This window comes from Pelobates fuscus, chromosome 8 (genome assembly GCF_036172605.1).
Source record: "Pelobates fuscus isolate aPelFus1 chromosome 8, aPelFus1.pri, whole genome shotgun sequence".
Lineage (NCBI taxonomy): Eukaryota > Metazoa > Chordata > Amphibia > Anura > Pelobatidae > Pelobates > Pelobates fuscus.
This window is the reverse complement of record NC_086324.1, coordinates 141,824,685-141,847,782: the sequence shown is the minus strand read 5'-3', so window position 1 is coordinate 141,847,782 and position 23,098 is coordinate 141,824,685. Positions and strand designations below refer to the sequence as shown.

The following is a 23,098-nucleotide window of genomic DNA, read 5'->3' as shown; positions in this document are numbered from 1 at the left end:
CCGCGGTGCATGACGGGTAGGCGGCCGCCATATTGTCTCCCTGTGTGCGGCTGAAGGAGAGAGTGCGGCCATGAAGCTGTTTACCAGCGCCCGGTTCCTGTCTGTAAGTCAGGCTCACCCCGATACCAGCACCTCCCGTGCCCGCCCAGCCCGCCCTGGTACCCGTGGGGTGGGGGGGCTAGCGGGTTACAATAAGCATGGCTCCCAGTGTTACCAGGGATACAGGGGGGGACTGTGCCCATACCCCCCCAGGGAGCTGCCTGACTGTCACCCTGACTGCCAGACCCACACCGAGATCCCCGGGGGGGGGAGAGGGACCCTGACTGGGGGGGCTGGGGGTTACAGGGGGTCCTAGCCCCGCTGGTAGCACCCTGTGTCTTGAAGGTGACCCCATTGTCCTGTATGGGAGCAGCCATTCACTGTCACCGTCACCAGCAGCTTCCATTATTATAATAATATTATTATTAATCAGTGGCTCTCTCCATGCATTGCACATGATCTGTATTGATTAGAACTTGTGTTTTAAAATGCTGGAGCACATATAACAAATGTCATTACTGTATGGCCTCTCTGTGCCCTGCATGCTGTCACCAGCAGCTTCCATTATTATTATTATTATAATAAATCAGTGGCTCTCTACATGCATTACACAGGATGTGTATTGATTAGAATTTGTGTTTTAGAATGCTGGAGCACATATAACAAATGTCATTACTGTATGGACTCTCTGTGTCCTGACATGCTCAGCCATCTCAGTATTTATGTCCAATATCCCCTATAGACTGTGGGAAGTACACATTTATAGTCGGTGAATTATCTCATGCCTTCAAATGCAGTAGACAAGCTTATTCACTACATTTGGGAATTGAAAGTGAACTTCAGATTTAAGGCTAAAATTGCAACAACAAAATAAAAAAACATAGAAAACTTGGGAATTTTTTATTTTTTTTAATGGCTATTTTGGCCTAAAATGTTGAATTAATTCTGAGTTCCTGACAATTCACAGCCTGAGTATCCCTGAGAATCTGTACTCCCTGAAGTGAGTTGTGGTAGCGTGTGAAAGTATGTGTTATGATTTATATACAAAATAGTTTGATTTCCCACTCACTATCTGGCTGTTATGGATTGCATTACGGGAAGGAACACTATATAGTGTCAGGAATACAAACGTGAACCATCATTTATGCCCCCAGCCCCCCAATTCTGATGATCTCAGCCAATGCAGTTCTTTCCAAACCTCCCCAGCGGTGACTGACACGGCCTGCATGAAAACACAATATTTTCAATCAGATGTAATTTACTTTCTCTTGCTCTGAAAATTGAACTTTAATAAAATAGAGCAGGCTTCTGTAGAGTCTAGTAAGCTATTAATAGAGCAGGAGATTAGAAATTCTAAATTAAACAGAATTTGCAATAAAATAAGTAAAAACATTAGATGACTCTTTACAGGAAGTCTTTGGGAAGGCTTGCAAATCGCATGCAACGGGGTGTGGCTAGGGCTTTAAAAATGTGACTTAACTCCCAAATAACAATGAATTGAGTAGGGAGATTGCTGGGGCATTCTCTATACACCAAAACTGCTTCATTAAGCTAAAGTTGTTTTGGTGACTACAGTGTCCCTTTAAATGTAACAGAGGACAGTAATTCCCTATAGTTATCTGTGTATTGCATCCAGGACCATACTGATTAAGATGAAGTGGTGTTGATACTTTCTTTGACTTTTAAGCCTTACTAACTGTGTAAATGCTATATCATAATTTTCATTTATTTGCACAATGTTTAAAGAAACACTATAGTGTTAGGAACTAGGGATCGACCAATATAGATTTTTTTTTTTTAGAGCTGATACCGATAGTTTACCGATAATCAGTACATTTACTGTATTTTTTTTTTTTTTTTTTTTTTTATTGTTAAGTGGTAAATGCACAAAATATACACGCCAGTCAGGTTTTTTTTTTTTTTTTTTAAATAATATTTGTGTGTGTGTAGTGGATGCAGTGAGAGTATTGATTAGTAAATGCAGTGTGTGTTTGTGTGTAAATATGTGCGGTACGAACCCTGTACCGCGTTGCGCACTGCTCTGCTCGGCCAGAGTGCCTGAGAGGAGGGAGCGCTGGGCGCCCACCTCCTGCCGGTCACACCAATCTAGCGCTCTCCAGGCCGGTGCCGCCTTATGGATGCACCCATTCATTATCGGTATTGTCGGTGATTATCGTCCGATAATGATATTTACAAATAAATCGGAATATTGGCCGATCATATCGGCAAAACAGATAATCGGTCAATCCCTATTAGGAGCACTAGAGTTCCCTGGTAGCAGATTAGGTCCCCGGCCCCCACCGGTAGGGAGTAAATAAAGGTCTTTTACTTGTGTCGTTGTGCTAACAGTCCTGTTCTGTTTCAGAGGAGACTTTTCTCTTCAAAAGCTGCTTCAAAATCAGAAACTGTGGGTCATGCTCGACTTTTTCCTGAGGATATTGAGGTGAGAATACATGTTAACTAATGGGGGGGGGGGGTTATTAGGGGCTTGTGTTTCTGCCAGATTAGGCTTGTTGAATTTGTGGTGACTATCATTGTATATTTGATTGCCTTATTTATTGTCACTTTACTTTGTGCTTTATGTTTGTTATGCCTATTGTGTTTTAATAAAAGCATTTATGTATATACCTCTTTGGAGTTATTTTAGTGTGCAATCTTTTTGTATTATAAACTATTCAATATTTGAAATTAGAATCTCTATATTTACGAAGATGCATTTTATTTTCTTTCTTAATCTAGAAATAGATTTTTGTTTCTATTAGTCCCACCACTTTGATGCTGTTCCTCAACCTTTTTGTTTATAGAAGTTGTAGTACTCATGGATTTTGCATCAGAAGGGCTATGAGACTTAATGATTTTATTTGTATTTTTTCTAATTGTTCAGCAAAATGGGCACTAAACCCATATACCCTGTTAACCTTATAACTTCTACAGTAACTATAGTTGGTAACAGTGTTTGTCTGTTTTCCAGGGTAATTTAGCATGTGTATGTAGGGGATTATTTACGTATATAGAATTTACTGGGATAAATCAGAAAGTGCACACAGATTAGTTGGTGCTATATGCTCAACGTCCATGGGGATCTTTTCAGTGTCTTATGTATACTGGGAACTGACACACACCAAAAAAACGTAAATGTAAAAGCATACATTCAGTCTTTAGCTTGGGAACATCCATGTAGTATGCCTAGAGGTCAAAGTAAATAGTAATTTATTACCATCTTATCTTTTTTCCCGCAGATCACAAAACTGCCAAATGGAGTGGTGGTGGCTACACTGGAGAATTACTCTCCTGCTTCCAAAATTGGAGTGTTTATAAAGGCTGGAAGCAGATATGAAAATTCCAGCAATTTGGGTGTTAACCATGTGTTACGTCTTGCAAGTAACTTGGTAAGTAGTATAATGGCACTTTTGACACACTGTGCCAAATGTTAATTTGTTAAAGGGACACTCTCGTCATTAATGCAACTTTAATACATACATATGTATATTTAAAAAGATGAACTACGCATGGGCAGACTAGATGGGCCGAATGGTTCTTATCTGCCGTCACATTCTATATTTCTATGGGACCTATGCAGTCAAGAAATGAAAGCCTGCACAGTGAACTTACACCAAGAATTAGTGTAGGGTCTGTAATGAAGGAAAGCCTGCTCCCGGCATCACTAAACAGCATGCGAGGGAGCAGAGAGGAACTGCTGGAAGAATATTGCTTCCTCAGACAGCCGCCTCCATGCTCCCCAGGACGGCCAGCTGGCTCCAATGTTCCCCGCAGTGGCCACCTTCAAAGCTCCCTTGGAGCGCCACCTTAGTTAAAAGGCTGACAAATCCAAGTTGCCATGGTGACCTGGTGCCTGGGATTTGTCGAGCCTTGAGTTAAATGCTCTTTTAAAAAAAAATAGAAAAAAATATATATTTGAAACTACCCCTTTGTTTAAAACCAGGCTCCAATATTGCAAGAAATATGTAAGTTTCCAGTGAAAATGTTTGGATGAACAATTAATGTGAGTGGGGAAGTAAATTAAGACTCCAACTTTAAATAAGGTATTATTCTGTTAAGCCCCCCCAAAACAACTCCTTTTACATAAAGCTTCTCTTATGCATGCTCACCCTTAAAGTTATATATTTTTTATTTTATTTTTTTAATATTTCTTAAATTTAACAGATTATCATGATGATGTTGGCAGATATAGTGAGTTTTTTAAATAGTACTACAGATGCTTTATTATTGGATATATATTTTTAAAAGTAAAATGCTAATATAGAATATGCAGTCCTGCTTCCTGGCCAGTGGTAAAATAAAATTTATGGATGTATAAAGTATGCTTTTTTTACAAGCACCGTCAAGTCCTCACTATTTCAATTTTATTTTTTTTAGTCTACCAAGGGAGCCTCATCCTTTAAAATAACACGTGGAGTTGAATCTGTTGGTGGGGGACTGAGGTATGTACTTAAGAAATGGGAACATGATTTTGTTATAGTTTGTGTCATTTGTAAATGTTGCAGAAGACAAAGCTATATATTTTGTGGTCATTTTGTAACTTTTACAATTATTGTTCATCAACAGCGTGACCTCTACAAGAGAAAACATGGTGTATTCTGTAGAATGTCTAAGGGATTATGTGTAAGTATAAATGCTACACAAGACACGTTATCTTATGCGTGCACAATGTAGTGGCTTTCTTCTTGCATCTTGCATTCTTGCAGCGTATGCTTGGTTTAAAGAATTTGTATAGGGCGAATAATAAGGCTATCTGAATTTGTATATTTTTATTTTTTTTAAATCTTTATTAGACTTTTTCTTTATACATCAAAATATCTATCTATCTCTGTGTGTGGCCTCTGATATTAACTTATTAGATGATCCATAATATACCTATTATGTCTTCATATCCATTATTATCACAGTTTGTATATAACAAGTAAAATGTTACTTTCACATTAGTATCAAAATAGGCCATCACATATAATGACCAACCTCCACACACATAAAAATATGTAGATAATACACACACAAATATTAAAACAGACTGCTTATCTCTACAAAATACCGAGAGAGATGGGATTGCATTTTTCTAAATTTCTCTTAAAGGGACAATCCAGGCACCCAGACCACTTCTGTCCATTGGAGTGGTCTGGGTGCCAACTCCCACCACCCTTAACCCTGCAAGTGTAATTATTGCAGTTAATTATAAACTGCAATAATTACATTGCAGAGTTAAGTCCTCCTCTAGTGGCTGTCTATCAGACAGCCACTAGAGCGACTTCTGTGTTCTTAGAACACAAAGTGTTTTAAACAACGCTGGACGTCATCACGCTATGTGAGGACCTCCAGCGTCACCAAAATCCCCGTAGGAAAGCATTGATGAATACTGCTTTGTTATGGGGAGGTCTAATGCGCGTGCGCGGCCATTGCCACGCATGCGCATTAGGTCTCCCCGCTGGCTGACGACGTGGGAGGAGAGTAGGCAGAGCCTGACCCGGCGCCGAGGGACATCAACGCTGGACTCCGGTAAGTCACTGAAGGGGTTTTAACCCCTTCAGCAACTTGGGGTGGGAGGGAGAGGGGTCCTGTGGGGTCCTGCAGTTTTCCTGGCACTGGAGAGTCCCTTTAACTAGAGACTAGAATTTTCAAACGTGCTACTGTTAATCATGTCCAGAGATATGAACCATGAAGGAAAGTTTTATATATACTTCTAAAATATATACTTTTTGAACTTTTCATTGACTTACTTCCTTATCCAATTCAAATTTTTGCTTTAACTCCACCAAATGTTCTACTGAGATGATTGAGGATAGTTTTTTTTTTTTTTTTTTAAACATATTCTACTCTTGCCTTTAGAGATACTGTAATGGAATACCTCATTAATGTGACCACAGCACCTGAATTCAGGAGGTGGGAGGTGTCTGACCTCAAAGAGAAAGTTAAACTGGATAAGGCTTTTGCCTATCAAAATCCACAAGTTGGTGAGTTTTACTCTTTGATAAAATCACGAGGATGTGCAAATTTTGAGCATTTTATTTACTTATTTTTTTATTATTTTTTTTAGGCGTCCTGGAAAATCTTCACTCTGCATCTTACCGAAACACACTTGCTAACTCTTTGTTCTGTCCGGACTACAGAATTGGAAAATTTACATCTGAAGAGGTGAAAAAAAGTAGTAACATGAATTAATCTAAGAAGTCAGTATGATTTACAGTTTGGGTCCTTATATATGCTTCTCAGACCGTTTATCAAGATTTAGGATTTACCTAGTTGTTTTCCAATGAGTATTATGATCAATCTTTCCCCAGAGGTGCCTGAGAGGTACTGACCTGATGAAAGCCTAAAAACACGGACAGAAACAATTTCACCAAGGCTGTAAATACCTCTCAAAATATATAATTCTATTTGGTCCATTTGAATAATCAGATCATGCTAGATGGCTGTTTAAAGTAACGCATTCTTTGGAATCACCATGGTCCTGGTTTGATTCAATTTCATACATCTATCTTTGCAGTTGATGGTCTGTAGGGCACATTATGATACCCAGAATTCTTACTTTGGCAGGGAATGCAAAACTCAATTTTTTTAAATATTACTTTGTAATCAAAATCCAATAGACTCCAAGCTATTTTGAAACAAAATATTTCTTTAAACAAGCTGTAAGCACTCCCTATTAGAAGTCAAAACATTATTCACCTCTTCTTCTGTGTTTTGATTTGTATATTTTTTCCCCCCCTCTTTTAGTTGCAACATTTTGTACAGAACCATTTCACAAGTGCAAGAATGGCACTGGTTGGCTTAGGTAGGTCAATTTCTCAGAACAGTAATTGCGTATGACAAAAGGTGTCAACAATTATTGGTTTTAAATGTACATTACATGCAGAAAAACAACCGTATTTGTGGATCCATGTTGAGTGAAAGAACTTGTTGCAATCTTGTATGTAAGAATTCTGTGAATGTATGGTATAAATCAACACTTTTTAAAAAAATAAGACAGAAGTGACATTCAGAAAAAACAAAAATGTGTTGGGCGTTTGGAGTGTATCTGTAAATACATATGCCAAATAACTCTGTTGTATCTAGTCACTGTCAACTGTGTGTATATGAAATTTGGAGGTCTGAATGTGTCCTGTCAGAAATGTGAACGTTAAAATGTTCTTCTAATTCTATAAACTTGAGTTGCTTAATCTAGGATTAATTTTGAAATGTTCAAACTTGAATATATTGTTGTATAATTGAGAGCACAACTTCTGCTGTGGTTATTGCATAGATGTTTTGTACAATAGACCTAAAGCATCAGTCTGTTAAGAATCACCTCCTTGTTTAATTATGACAGAATAAACATTTTATACAATTTATTTTATTTCCAGGAGTGAGCCATTCTGTCCTCCAGCAGGTTGGGGAGCAGTTCCTGAACATTAGAAGTGGTCCTGGATCTCCCAGTGTGAAAGCTCAGTATCGTGGTGGTAGGTGGATTTTCATGTATTTACAGTCCTCAGATAAGCACCAGTTTAGCAATGTTTTCTATCATGCTTTTTTTGGTGCGTAATAGAGATGTGTATCACACCAATATTATAGTCTAAAATTATAAAAAAAAAAAAAATATTTTTTTTTCCCCCTCTACTTCCAATATTAGTGTAATACCAACAGTGAGATCTTGTGCCTCCACATCAAAATATAACATCTACAGATTTTTGCAGAACAGGATCTTTAAAGACTAAATTATAAAGAATAACTCAGCAGGTTTAATCTTTCAATAATAAAACAAAACCACTTTGTAAACTGTGTATAGTGCTGAGCCAGTGTTTATTAGTGGAGTTTAGTTATTTTTCTTCATCCTATAATAACTGTTTTTTTAAAGCTTAAAAGCCTTACTCTGAGCCTAATTTCTGCCAAGTTAGGCAGTGTGACCTGTTAGTCTTTTGTAAAAGTAATGGTAGGGGCCGCACTCAATCCCAGCAGGACCAGCAATCCCACAACGACAAGGCAACAAAAGACCTCTTAGCAGGTTGAAACTTTGCTGTTCTTTTTGTTTCAATAAAACTGCCTGCGGCTTTAAAACTATTGAGTGCCTGGCGAATATATTTTGTTGCCCTGTTTTGAACAACTTCTGTGATCGTGCTAGTCTGTGTCTTTTCTGTGCTTGTTTGCATTCTTACTGGTAAATCTCTATAATCTTGCAGGTGAAATCAGAGTGCAGAATGGTGATGACCTGGTCCACGCTGCTCTTGTTGCTGAAGGAGCATCTCTTGGGAGCCCTGATGCCAATGCATTCAGTGTCCTGCAGCACCTTCTTGGTGCCGGTCCCTTCATCAAGAGGGGAAGTAACACCAGCAGCAAGCTGTCTCAAGCCGTGAGCAAAGCTACCAATCAACCATTTGATGTATGTCCTGCCACATATTTCTTTAAGATACAGTCGAGTTTTTTTTTTTTTTTATTCTAATACTGTCTTGTGTTTTAGGTTTCTGCATTCAATGTCAATTACTCTGATTCTGGTCTCTTTGGAATCTATGCCATCTCCCAGGCAGCAGCGGCAGATGAAGTAAGATTTAATATGTTCTGTGGTTTTTAGTTTCATTATTTTGCGTTTGCATTATTCTATTTATTATACTATATTGCTTTTATTTGTAATTGTACTGCAGCTAGTATGTAGTGAATCGCTGACCTGTTTTTGTATTGAGTTGATCTATTTTCAAAACGGACATTCTTTAGATAATAGGGATTTTATTATTATTTTATCACAAGTAATGTGTAAAACCGCAAATGGCCCAGTTTGTGAATAAAAAGGCACCTTAGTAAGTCTGCTAGTTAGGTTATCTGGTTTACTGACAAACCTCTCAACCACCGCCTTATTGTATGGGCAGACCTAGATCATAAATTAAGGTCTAAAAGTGGCCATTTATCATAAACATTTATTTTATATTTTTAAGCATTTTAAAATCTTATCGTGAGATACCACATTTAGAAGATAATGGTATGAGTACGCTATATACGTTTTTAATCTCTTTTCAGGTTATTAAGGCTGCTGTTAATCAGGTGAAGGCAATTGCACAGGGTGGTGTGACAGAGGCTGACATTGCGAGAGCTAAGTGAGTCACTACTTTAGATACTTTGCCATTTGTTGAAACTAGAAATGTCTTCTGAGAAGAAAAATCAAAAGTGCTCTCACTTCTGCACTGGATTCTGGATAGACGTATGCAATTGAGCTCAACAAAGAACCACTTCAGGAGGAAGGGGTTTTCATCCACACTTTTTTTCCCCACCACAACTCTTTTGGTATACATTTTACAAGTAACGCCAAGCCTTTATAGCAAGCCAGTAACCAACCTCATGCTGATGAGCTGTCCATGAGTGGTTCACTGGCTTTGCTCCTCTTCCTGAATTGTGCTTCAATGCTGTTGTATACAGCAAACACATACTCCAAGGAATCCTTGTATAAAGTGGAATTATGAGGCAAAAATTTGGTTCTTTGTTGAGCTCATTTGCATACGCCTGCCCAGAATCCCTTGCAGTAGTGAGAGCACTATTAAAGTGAGATTTCTGTGGGAAAAGCAAGTCTTATGGATTGACTGGTGTTTGTATTTGTGTTTCGCAATGTAATATATATATTTATATTTTACCAGGAAGGGTAAATTGAGATTTCTCTTGTTTTCAAGTATGTCATGGGTCCACAAAAACTGCATTGTTGCAATATTACAAAAAATACAATATATTCTGTATAGTCTAATAATGGCAAAAGTGCAAGCTTATGTAGCATCAGCCAGAAGACTTTTCCTGGTGTAGAGCATCAGTACAAGAGGGATGTTCTTCCTTAAGGTGGACAAATATCCACTATAATTAAATATGTAATTTAAAAGAGAGAACCCACCCCTGCATAACTTCTAAATAACCACAAGCAGGCCACAACATCAGTTCTTATTGACCCTGCATCTGGATTTCAATAGATGTTGACACTTTTATAAATTATACTGGTTACACCCTCCTGTCTTTAAAGCAGTCAGCGGGTCATGTTACTTCCTAGTTTGGATAGATCAGTGGACAGCAAATGCCCAGAGCACCGGCCTTGCGATACTTCTCATTGAGCTGCATTTATAAGTCTGTGATTGGATAGCCGCATAAAGTCTGGGCAGGGTTAGAAGGGGAGGGCTTGAAAATGCTGCAGACAAGAGGACAGGTTTTGCAATATGGTTTTAGATAAATAATGCTTCATTGTATGCATGAAAGTTCTAATTTGTGGGGTATATCTACTAAACAGTGATCTGTATTTGGGCCGTGGAGTGTCCCTTTAATGCCTCTAGCTTGTATTGAATGTGCCATTCCCTTGCCAGACTGTTGTAAGAAAAAGATTTGTGGCCAATGCTAAACAAAAGGAGATGCCTACTTTTCTTGGGTGCAGGAAAACCTCTCTGACACTAAAGGCATTTAAATAAATAGCCGCTATAGCAAGAGATTCTGCATCTGTCTGGGACTGTCAGAAAAGGCAGGGGTCCTCTTTATCTTCTCACTTGTCATTAGGCGAACACTCATACCTTTTGGTCAGATACATTTACCCATGAGTCGACTTCAGATTCTGGTTTTCCGGAAGAGGAATTAAACAAGCTTGTTAAAGAGGTGGACTGTTATGGGGGGAGGGAGATGAGACCCTACAGAAAAAAGGGAAGAGTCTCGCAGTACATCAAAGATTTTCAAGCCTCATGAATCTGTAAAGGAAAAACCCAGAGAAGAAAACCTGTATTTCAAACAGATGTTAAAGTTAAAAGTCTGACAGCTGGGAAGAATTGATGTGTACATGGCATAGTTAACAAAAAAAAATTCCCATTGCAGAGGTGTCCTGGCACAGGGGCCCACTAAACAAGTGAGAAGAGACCTACTGCAGGAGAACTTTTCAAGCAGCAGCCTTCTGATGTAAAGCAAGCATTTCGGGATCGTCCTTAGCCAGAGCGTAGTAACAATCTGTGGAAGATTGTCTCCTAGCAGGAAAGGGCAAAGAACTGAATCCTCTCATGAAAAACATCAGATTGGCTAACACATGTTTATGTGACATGACCAGGTCATGGGTCTCTCATCTGTGGGGAGAAGAGTGATCTGGCTAAAATCCTGGACTGCAGATCCCTCAAGATAAGAGAGGCAAATGGAACAGTCGGTTCTTTTCATGCACACAAAGATCTTGCTGATATAATGATCGGTTTTGCAGCTTGGGTAGGAAACTGCAGGAAATCAGGTCAGGTGAGAAACTGGCTCATAACATGCAAGATAAAAGGAGAAAATGATGCCAAACAAAGAGTGTGGGAGAAAGATTGCAAGCGTTTATTCAACAATGGGAACAGACCACTGAAAATCCTTGGGTGTTACACACCATCGCAAATGGGTACGAAATAAGATTTCTAGAGGTACCGTCTTCCCAGTTCCTTTGTTCGACTTACAGTTCTTAAGTGAAGACCGATGCTTTATTAGTCAAAACTCTGGTTCTGCTCCAGAATTGCGTCGTAGAAAAGGTTCCCATAATACAACAATTTCAGGGAGTTTATTCAAGACATTTTCTAGTTCTAAAACAGGACCGCTCCTTTCATCTTGTCCTAGACTTGAAGAAGGTGAATACATATATTAATACCAAAAATTCTAGATGGAGACAATATTTTCTGTCACCCATACATAGTACTACCTCTACTTATGCAGACAGTGCAGATATTCCGACTGATGACATCGCTGCTGCAAGGTTAATATATAGGAAGAAAATAAAGTTACCTGCACTCTCCTTAATCCCTATGTATATTTAGACAAATGGAGGTAATTTAGTTGCTCCAATGGTCATTGGAGGGAATGCCCGTCTGCCAACGTCAAGGCAGACCCCCGTAAGCGGGTCCTAACACTGACCCTTCAGCCTGCTTCCTTGAGCTTCTGGCAAAGATCTCTCTAATGAGACAGAGAGGGGTATTTTTTTATATACATCCCTATATACTTATCAACCCTTAATAGGGAACACATGGGATGGGCGGCAGCATTGTAACCAGGCTGTGTGATACAAAGTAAATACAAAAAGAGAAGTCCTGCGCTCACTCCAATACAATACACATCAGCCGCAATATATAGTAAAAACCAAAGAAAAGAAAGTTAGCTGCGCTCTCTCCTTAATCCCTATGTATATTTAGACAAATGGAGGTCATTTAGTTGCTCCAATGGCCATTGGAGGGAATGCCCGCCTGCCATACATCTAAATATACATGGGGATTAAGGAGAGAGCGCAGGTAACTTTTTCTTTTCTTTGGTTTTTACTATATATTGGGGCTGATGTCTATTGTAGTCCTTGCTGCCGGCCCAGTAGTAATGGATGTGAGTGCAGGACTTCTCTTTTTGTATTTGTATTTACTTTGTATCACACAGCCTGGTTACAATGCTGCCGCCCATACATAGTACTACCTCTACTTATGCACACAGTGCAGATATTCCAACTGATGACATGGCTGCTGCAAGGTTAATATATAGGAAGCAAGGATTGGAGGAACGTACATAGAATCTACTGCTCATCTCAACCAGAAGATCAACTTAAGAATATGGGAAAAAAGTTTGTCTGGTGTAATGAACCTGGCTACAGCAGTTTCTCCACCAATTCACATTACTCTTGGGTTTCTGCAAGATGGCTTTTGATCAGGTTTCAGTGTGGCTACTTTGAAAGTTCAAGTTTCCGCTTTTTCAGCTATTTTCTTCTTCTGATTTGGAATCCATCATTCGGATCCGAAGATTTTTTTTTTTTTTTTTTTTTAGCCATATGACTTTAAATGTCTCCATAGAAGTCTTTGTTTTCCCAACATCGGATCTGTCGCTGGTACTTAACTCTTGGTGTGAAGCTCATTTTGAACCACTGGATGAAATCTCCTTTGAGCTCTTATTCCTGAAGTCCGCTTTCTGGTGGCTATTGCATCAGCAAAAAAGGCTAGGCGAACTCCAAACTCTTTCCTGTTCTCCAAATTTCATAGTTTTCCACCACGGTAAGGCTTCCCAAAGCAAATATCAACCAACACATTATTCTGCCCACTCTGCCAATGCTAATCACCTCTTGCTCCTGCAGTTGCCAATCTGCACTTATTAGAGGTGCAGACAACACAGAAGATATAAATTAATCATTCCAGATATCCCTGTATATTTTCTTGCTATTACTGTTGCAGTGGTCTGCGTGTGGTTATTTGTAGTGTGAGGGGGCGGGGTTGATCTTCTTAAGTATGATTTTTGTATCACAATGGACTCCTCTGTGGTAAAAACATGATAGGACCCTGACCCCAAACTCCCATTTCTGGGGCCTGAATACAGCCTTCCTATTTTCCTCTGTTTTGGCCTTTGAATTTGGATATACGGTCATTACAATTAATGTCTTGTAAATACAGTCCATTTTTGTGATTTCTTTGTTTCTAGAAACCAGCTGAAATTCCAATACTTGCTATCTGTGGAAAACTCAACAGGGCTGCTGAATGAGATCGGTTCCCAGGCCTTGGTATCTGGTTCTTACACATCACCAAATGATGCCGTCCAGCAGATCGACTCTGTGACCAGTGCTGAAGTTGTAAATGTGAGTAATTTGACACCTTCTCCTTTATACTTTTTTTTTTTATTTTTATAATATATATATATATATATATATATATATATATATATATATATATATATATATATATATATATATATATATATTTAAATTTTTTTTAATAAAGTTTACTAGTTGTATGCCAATGTTTATTTGAAGAGAAAACACTTTGGCTGCAAACTTAAAAACACCTACAAACGGGCACTTAGGGATATTAATACATAGTCGACGTTGTGACTTTGCGGGACCTGCCTGATAACCCAGGGCCGAAAGTCCAGAGAATTTAATTTGCAAGCACTATATTTAACCCTGTAACTTTCCAAGACACCATAAAACCTGTACATGGGGGTACTGTTTTTCTTGGGAGACTTCACTAAACACAAATATTATTGTTTCAAAACAGTAAAATGTATTACGATATCATCAATGAAAGTGCAGTTTTTTGCATTTTTCACACACAAACAGCACTTACACTGACGATATAATTGTTGTGATACGTTTTATGGTTTTGAAACACTAATTTGTGATCAGCGAAGTCTTCTGACTATAACAGTACCCACCATGTACAGGTTTTATGGTGTTTTGGGATGTTGGATTCAAATATAAGGCTTGTTTCATTTTTTTCCAATTGAAATTCGCCAGATTGGTTACGTTGCCTTGAATGCGAATTACCCCCATGATGGCATACCATTTGCAAAAGTAGACAACCCAAGGTATTACAAATGGGGTATGTCCAGTCTTTTTTGGTAGCCTCTTGGTCACAAACACTGGCCAAATTTTGCGTTTAAATTAGTTTTTTGCAATTTTCACACACAAATATTAACGCTAACTTTGGCCAGTGTTTGTGACAAAGTGGCTACTAAAGACTGGACATACCCCATTTGCAATACCTCGGGTTGTCTACTATTGCAAATGGTATGCCATCATGGGGGTAATTCTCCATATGGTCTCAAAGGCAACGTAACCAATCTGGCGAATTTCAGTGTGAAAAAAGTGAAAAATATAACCTGTTGTATTTGACCCTGTAACTTGCCAAAACACAATAAAACCTGTACAGAGTGAGTACTGTTTTACACGTGAGACATCGCTGAATACAAATGTGTATTTTATTTCAGTAAAAGCAAAACGGTACTATGACTTTCACAGTTAAAATGTCATGCAGAACTAAAAAAGAACATTTCTTAATTTCTCACTTTTATATTCATATTAAATGGTTTCATAGCTAAATATTTGATGTTAAATGAAAGCCCTATTTCTTCTGAATAAAATAATATATACCGTATATACTAGAGTATAAGCAGAGTTTTTCAGCACATTTTTTGTGCTGAAAAACCCCAACTCGGCTTATACTCGAGTCAATAGTCTGTATTATGGCAATTTGCATTGCCATAATACAGACTGGGGGCTGTGGGGGCTGCAGAGAGATGTTACTTACCTTTCCTGCAGCTCCTGTCAGCTCCCTCCTCCTCCGCGCCGTCCGTTCAGCACCTCGGTCAGCTCCCAGTGTAAATCTCGCGAGAGAGTGGGAGCTGACAGAAGAGCTGAACGGACGGCGCGGAGGAGGAGAGAGCTGACAGGAGCTGCAGGAGAGGTAAGTAACATCTCTGCAGTCCCCTCCTCCCCCCCACTGAACTACCAATGCCACTGGACCACCAGGGAAGGAGAGCCCCCCTCCCTGCCATGTATCAAGCAGGGAGGGGGGACGAAAAAAAAATAAAAAAAATAATAATTAAATAAAATATAATAATAAGAAATAATAATGAAAAAAAAATAATAAATAAAATAATAAAATTGCCCACCCCCCCACCACTGCAACACACATACACACGCTGCACTCATATACACACGCTGCACTCATATACACACGCTGCACTCATACACACACGCTGCACTCATACACACACGCTGCACTCATACACACACGCTGCACTCATACACACACGCTGCACTCATACACACACGCTGCACTCATACACACACGCTGCACTCATACACACACGCTGCACTCATACACACACGCTGCACTCATACACACACGCTGCACTCATACACACACGCTGCACTCATACACACACGCTGCACTCATACACACACGCTGCACTCATACACACACGCTGCACTCATACACACACGCTGCACTCATACACACACGCTGCACTCATACACACACGCTGCACTCATACACACACGCTGCACTCATACACACACGCTGCACTCATACACACACGCTGCACTCATACACACACGCTGCACTCATACACACACGCTGCACTCATACACACACGCTGCACTCATGCACACACGCTGCACTCATGCACACACGCTGCACTCATGCACACACGCTGCACTCATGCACACACGCTGCACTCATGCACACACGCGGCACTCATGCACACACGCGGCACTCATGCACACACGCGGCACTCATGCACACACGCGGCACTCATGCACACACGCGGCACTCATGCACACACGCTGCACTCATGCACACACGCTGCACTCATGCACACACGCTGCACTCATGCACACACGCTGCACTCATGCACACACGCTGCACTCATGCACACACGCTGCACTCATGCACACACGCTGCACTCATGCACACACGCTGCACTCATGCACACACGCTGCACTCATGCACACACGCTGCACTCATGCACACACGCTGCACTCATGCACACACGCTGCACTCATGCACACACGCTGCACTCATGCACACACGCTGCACTCATGCACACACGCTGCACTCATGCACACACGCTGCACTCATGCACACACGCTGCACTCATGCACACACGCTGCACTCATGCACACACGCTGCACTCATGCACACACGCTGCACTCATGCACACACGCTGCACTCGCACACACGCTGCACTCGCACACACGCGCACACACGCTGCACTCGCACACACGCACACACACGCTGCACTCATACACACACGCGCACACACACGCTGCACTCATACACACGCGCACACACACGCTGCACTCATGCACACACGCACACACACACACGCTGCACTCATACACACACGCACACACACACACGCTGCACTCATACACACACGCACACACACACACGCTGCACTCATACACACACACGCACACACACACACGCTGCACTCATACACACACACGCTGCACTCATACACACGCTGCACTCATACACACACACACGCTGCACTCATACACACACACACGCTGCACTCATACACACACACACGCTGCACTCATACACACACACACACACACACACACGCTGCACTCATACACACACACACACACACACACACACGCTGCACTCATACACACACACACACACGCTGCACTCATACACACACACACGCTGCACTCATACACACACACACACACACACACGCTGCACTCACACACACACACACACACGCTGCACTCATACACACACACACACACACACACGCTGCACTCATACACACACACGCTGCACTCATACACACACACGCTGCACTCATACACACACACACACACACACACGCTGCACTCATACACACACACGCTGCACTCATACACACACACGCTGCACTCATACACACACACGCTGCACTCATACACACACACACACACACACACACACACGCTGCACTCATACACACACACGCTGCACTCATACACACACGCTGCACTCATACACACACACGCTGCACTCATACACACACACGCTGCACTCATACACACACACACACACGCTGCACTCATACACACACACACACACGCTGCACTCATACACACACACACACACACGCTGCACTCATACACACGCTGCACTCATACACACACACGCTGCACTCATACACACACACACACGCTGCACTCATACACACACACACACGCTGCACTCATACACACACACACACGCTGCACTCATACACAAACACACGCTGCACTCATACACAAACACACGCTGCACTCATACACACACACACGCTGCACTCATACACACACACACGCTGCACTCATACACACACACACGCTGCACTCATACACACACACACGCTGCACTCATACACACACACACACACGCTGCACTCATACACACACACGCTGCACTCATACACACACGCTGCACTCATACACACACACGCTGCACTCATACACACACACGCTGCACTCATACACACACACGCTGCACTCATACACACACACGCTGCACTCATACACACACACACGCTGCACTCATACACACACACACGCTGCACTCATACACACACACACACGCTGCACTCATACACACACACACGCTGCACTCATACACACACACACGCTGCACTCATACACACACACACACGCTGCACTCATACACACACACGCTGCACTCATACACACACACACGCTGCACTCATACACACACACGCTGCACTCATACACACACACACGCTGCACTCATACACACGCTGCACTCATACACACACACACACACACACGCTGCACTCACACACACACACACACACACACACACACACGCTGCACTCACACACACATACACACACACACACACGCTGCACTCATACACACACACACACACACGCTGCACTCATACACACACACACACACACGCTGCACTCATACACACACACACACACACGCTGCACTCATACACACACACACACACGCTGCACTCATACACACACACACACACGCTGCACTCATACACACACACACACACACACACACGCTGCACTCATACACACACACACACACACACACACACACGCTGCACTCATACACACACACACACACACACACACGCTGCACTCATACACACACACGCTGCACTCATACACACACACACACACGCTGCACTCATACACACACACGCTGCACTCATACACACACACGCTGCACTCATACACACACACGCTGCACTCATACACACACACGCTGCACTCATACACACACACACGCTGCACTCATACACACACACACACGCTGCACTCATACACACACACACACGCTGCACTCATACACACACACACACGCTGCACTCATACACACACACACTGCACTCATACACAAACACACGCTGCACTCATACACACACACACACACGCTGCACTCATACACACACACACACACACACACGCTGCACTCATACACACACACACACACACACACGCTGCACTCACACACACACGCTGCACTCATACACACACACACGCTGCACTCATACACACACACACACACACACACACGCTGCACTCATACACACACACACACACACACACACACGCTGCACTCATACACACACACACACACACACACACGCTGCACTCATACACACACACGCTGCACTCATACACACACACACACACACACACGCTGCACTCATACACACACACGCTGCACTCATACACACACACACGCTGCACTCATACACACACACACGCTGCACTCATACACACACACACACGCTGCACTCATACACACACACACACGCTGCACTCATACACACACACACACGCTGCACTCATACACACACACACACGCTGCACTCATACACACACACGCTGCACTCATACACACACACACACGCTGCACTCATACACACACACACACGCTGCACTCATACACACACACACTGCACTCATACACACACACACGCTGCACTCATACACACACACACGCTGCACTCACACACACACACGCTGCACTCATACACACACACACGCTGCACTCATACACACACACACGCTGCACTCATACACACACACGCTGCACTCATACACACACACACGCTGCACTCATACACACACACACGCTGCACTCATACACACACACACGCTGCACTCATACACACACACACGCTGCACTCATACACACACACACGCTGCACTCATACACACACACGCTGCACTCATACACACACACGCTGCACTCATACACACACACACGCTGCACTCATACACACACACACACACACGCTGCACTCATACACACACACACACACACGCTGCACTCATACACACACACACACGCTGCACTCATACACACACACACGCTGCACTCATACACACACACACGCTGCACTCATACACACACACACGCTGCACTCATACACACACACACGCTGCACTCATACACACACACACACACACACGCTGCACTCATACACACACACACACACACGCTGCACTCATACACACACACACACGCTGCACTCATACACACACACACACGCTGCACTCATACACACACACACACGCTGCACTCATACACACACACACGCTGCACTCATACACACACACACGCTGCACTCATACACACACACACGCTGCACTCATACACACACACACACACGCTGCACTCATACACACACACACACACGCTGCACTCATACACACACACACACACGCTGCACTCATACACACACACACACACGCTGCACTCATACACACACACACACACACGCTGCACTCATACACACACACACACACACGCTGCACTCATACACACACACACGCTGCACTCATACACACACACACGCTGCACTCATACACACACACACGCTGCACTCATACACACACACACGCTGCACTCATACACACACACACGCTGCACTCATACACACACACACGCTGCACTCATACACACACACACGCTGCACTCATACACACACACACGCTGCACTCATACACACACACACGCTGCACTCATACACACACACACGCTGCACTCATACACACACACACGCTGCACTCATACACACACACACACACACGCTGCACTCATACACACACACACACACACGCTGCACTCATATACACACACACACGCTGCACTCATACACACACACACACACGCTGCACTCATACACACACACACACACGCTGCACTCATACACACACACACACACACACGCTGCACTCATACACACACACACACACACGCTGCACTCATACACACACACACGCTGCACTCATACACACACACACACACACACGCTGCACTCATTATACACACACTGCAAATAAATATTCAATTAATATATTTTTTCTAGGATCTAATTTTACTTAGAAATTTACCAGTAGCTGCTGCATTTCCCACCCTAGTCCTATACTCGAGTCAATAAGTTTTCCCAGTTTTTGGGGGTAAAATTAAGGGCCTCAGGTTATATTCGGGTCGGCTTATACTCGAGTATATACGGTAAGCGTGGGTGCACTTAATATGAAAGAGGTGAATTACACTTGAACAGACATATAGCCAAATTCCAAGTTTTTGTTTTTCATTTTGATCAAAACGTATACATTTGGCTCAGTCCTTAAGGGGTTAATAAAAATTGTCTTATTCATTTTTTGATTAAGGGATGGATTAAAATATGTTGTGTATTACGATGAGAAGGGGAACTGATTCCGGGTAGGGTTGGTCAATTAGGTTCTTGGTTCTGACAAACTTTGAGATTGTGGTTAGGACTAAACTGGAAATGTAGGTGATAAATATTTGAATTTATGACTTACTAATTTGTGCCAAATTATTAAGAACTTTATTTTAGTTCTGTGTGTGTAGTCCATGCCAAAATACTGGCACCAATGACTTCAACTAGCAATGTCATAACCCATAGATAGCCAACCACTTGCGTTAGGTGGTTAGCAGAGTATTTCTGGTTTACCTGCATTCTGTAAATGGAAGTGGGTTCAATGAGATCTGCCATGTCACTGGTCCCAGTTACACAACTTGTTATAGCCTCTCTCCTGTTATTGCTCTAATTAGGTTCACAACAAAATCTGTACCTAGTTCTTCTAACATACATTGCATCACCATTATTCATTTATTATTACAATCTATCTATATGTGCTAAGCGTGATTGCAGGTTATTAACAGTGGCTGCATTCATTTTGTAATGTTTGTTTGTTGTTTTTCCCCTCTTTTAAAGGCTGCAAAGAAGTTTGCATCTGGAAAGAAGTCTTTTGCAGCATCTGGAAATCTGGAGAACACTCCGTTTGTTTCTGATCTGTGATGAGTTGGTTCATTGGAAAGCTTAGATCACTAGTAAACTGCAATAAGAAAAGAACCCCCTACAACTAGCATAATATATATTATTTATCAGAACAGGCCTCTGGTTTGGAACATGATGCTATCACAGCTGTGGAGGGGGAGTGTTGGATATTGCTTATAGGTTTTGGAAGACATAACCTACAAATAAAGATTAAAGTTTCTATCAATATTGTAACCAACATTGTCCTTATTTTCTTCCTTTTGCTCATCTTGCACAGAGCTTCCCAGAATGTTTCTTAGAAAATGCATGACATTTGAGCCAGGGCAAGCCCTTTTGGGTATCTGGCAAAAATCCTTTCACAGGTGCTGAATTTCTTGATACACATGTTTTCGTTAGTTCCGTGCTTTTCTGTTCCGTCATTAAAATTGTAACGCTCTCCAGAATAGGGATTGACCGATATTAATTTTTTTTAGAGCCGATACGATAATCTGTGAACTTTCAGGCCGATAACTTGCCCATATTCTGTACATTTACCATTTTGAAGAAAAAAAACAATTTATAAAGGTAAATGCACAAAATATACATGCCACATGCAGTGTGTTTAGACAGGGGAGCTGTGTATTGTGTATATAATGAATACAGAGTGTGTGTGTGTGTGTGTGTATATGTGTATATATATTTTGCACCTTCTTACCAGGGTGGGGAAATAGTATTCCCTGGTGGCTTGGAAAGTACAGTGGGGGCCCAGCAAGCGCTTACTTACCTTTCCAGCAGCTCCCTTCAGCTCCCCTGTGTAAATCTCATGGCCTGCATGCCGCGCGGAGCGTTGCCATGGTAACCTGAGGCAACGCTCTGACTGTCATGGGACTCGAGATACAGGGGAGCTGCGGAGAAGGTAAGTAAGAGCTTGCTGCGGGCCCCCCCAGGACCGCCGGGCTTGTAATATGCCAAGCGGTCCTGGTATGTATTATCAGCAATATCGGTATCTCCATTGGCCTATACCGAATATTAACCGATAATGGGTCGATCCCTACTCCAGAATATGTTGGTACTATGTAACTGTCAATAATTCAGGCTTGGGTAACAACACAATTCACATACCTCCCAGCAATGACATGCACTCACAATGTTGACAAATACACACCTGCATTCACACTGTAATGGAAGCCACTGTGACAACTGTATTAGACACATCTAATAGCAGGCAGGGCAACTTTTCAGACCATCCGGCAAACCTATTGTCACTCTCCCCATTGTGTGGGGCCCACCCATAGCAGTCCCAGCTGTGCAGTGCTCTCAGGATGTTTCTGTAAGACCCACTGTGTGTGTGTGTGTGTGTGTGTACTTCTCTGTGAAAAGTGTTTTTTTTAGACAGTAACTTTTGTTTGTAATGCTGTATAAATGGATTGAAGAAAGTGTGTACAGAGGACACAATTTTTGGAGCAGGGTGGGAAAACTGGTTTATTTAAAAAAAAAAAAACCTCTGAATTGTCATGAATTCAAAAATGAATCGGTCAGGAAAATTC

General features: G+C 42.1%; 1 protein-coding gene across 1 annotated transcript; it reads left to right on the top strand.

Annotated features, from left to right (window-relative positions):
• LOC134570892 (cytochrome b-c1 complex subunit 2, mitochondrial) lies at positions 1 to 21,679 on the top strand. Its single transcript, XM_063428884.1, has 14 exons — positions 1 to 103; positions 2,405 to 2,482; positions 3,279 to 3,428; positions 4,417 to 4,481; positions 4,606 to 4,662; positions 5,881 to 6,005; positions 6,089 to 6,186; positions 6,769 to 6,826; positions 7,395 to 7,490; positions 8,208 to 8,407; positions 8,486 to 8,566; positions 9,037 to 9,113; positions 13,432 to 13,585; positions 21,510 to 21,679. Exons 1-14 carry the CDS (start codon positions 71 to 73, stop codon positions 21,591 to 21,593), a joined length of 1,356 nt encoding a protein of 451 aa, XP_063284954.1. The 5' UTR covers positions 1 to 70; the 3' UTR covers positions 21,594 to 21,679.
• Positions 21,680 to 23,098: the final 1,419 nt, after the last annotated feature.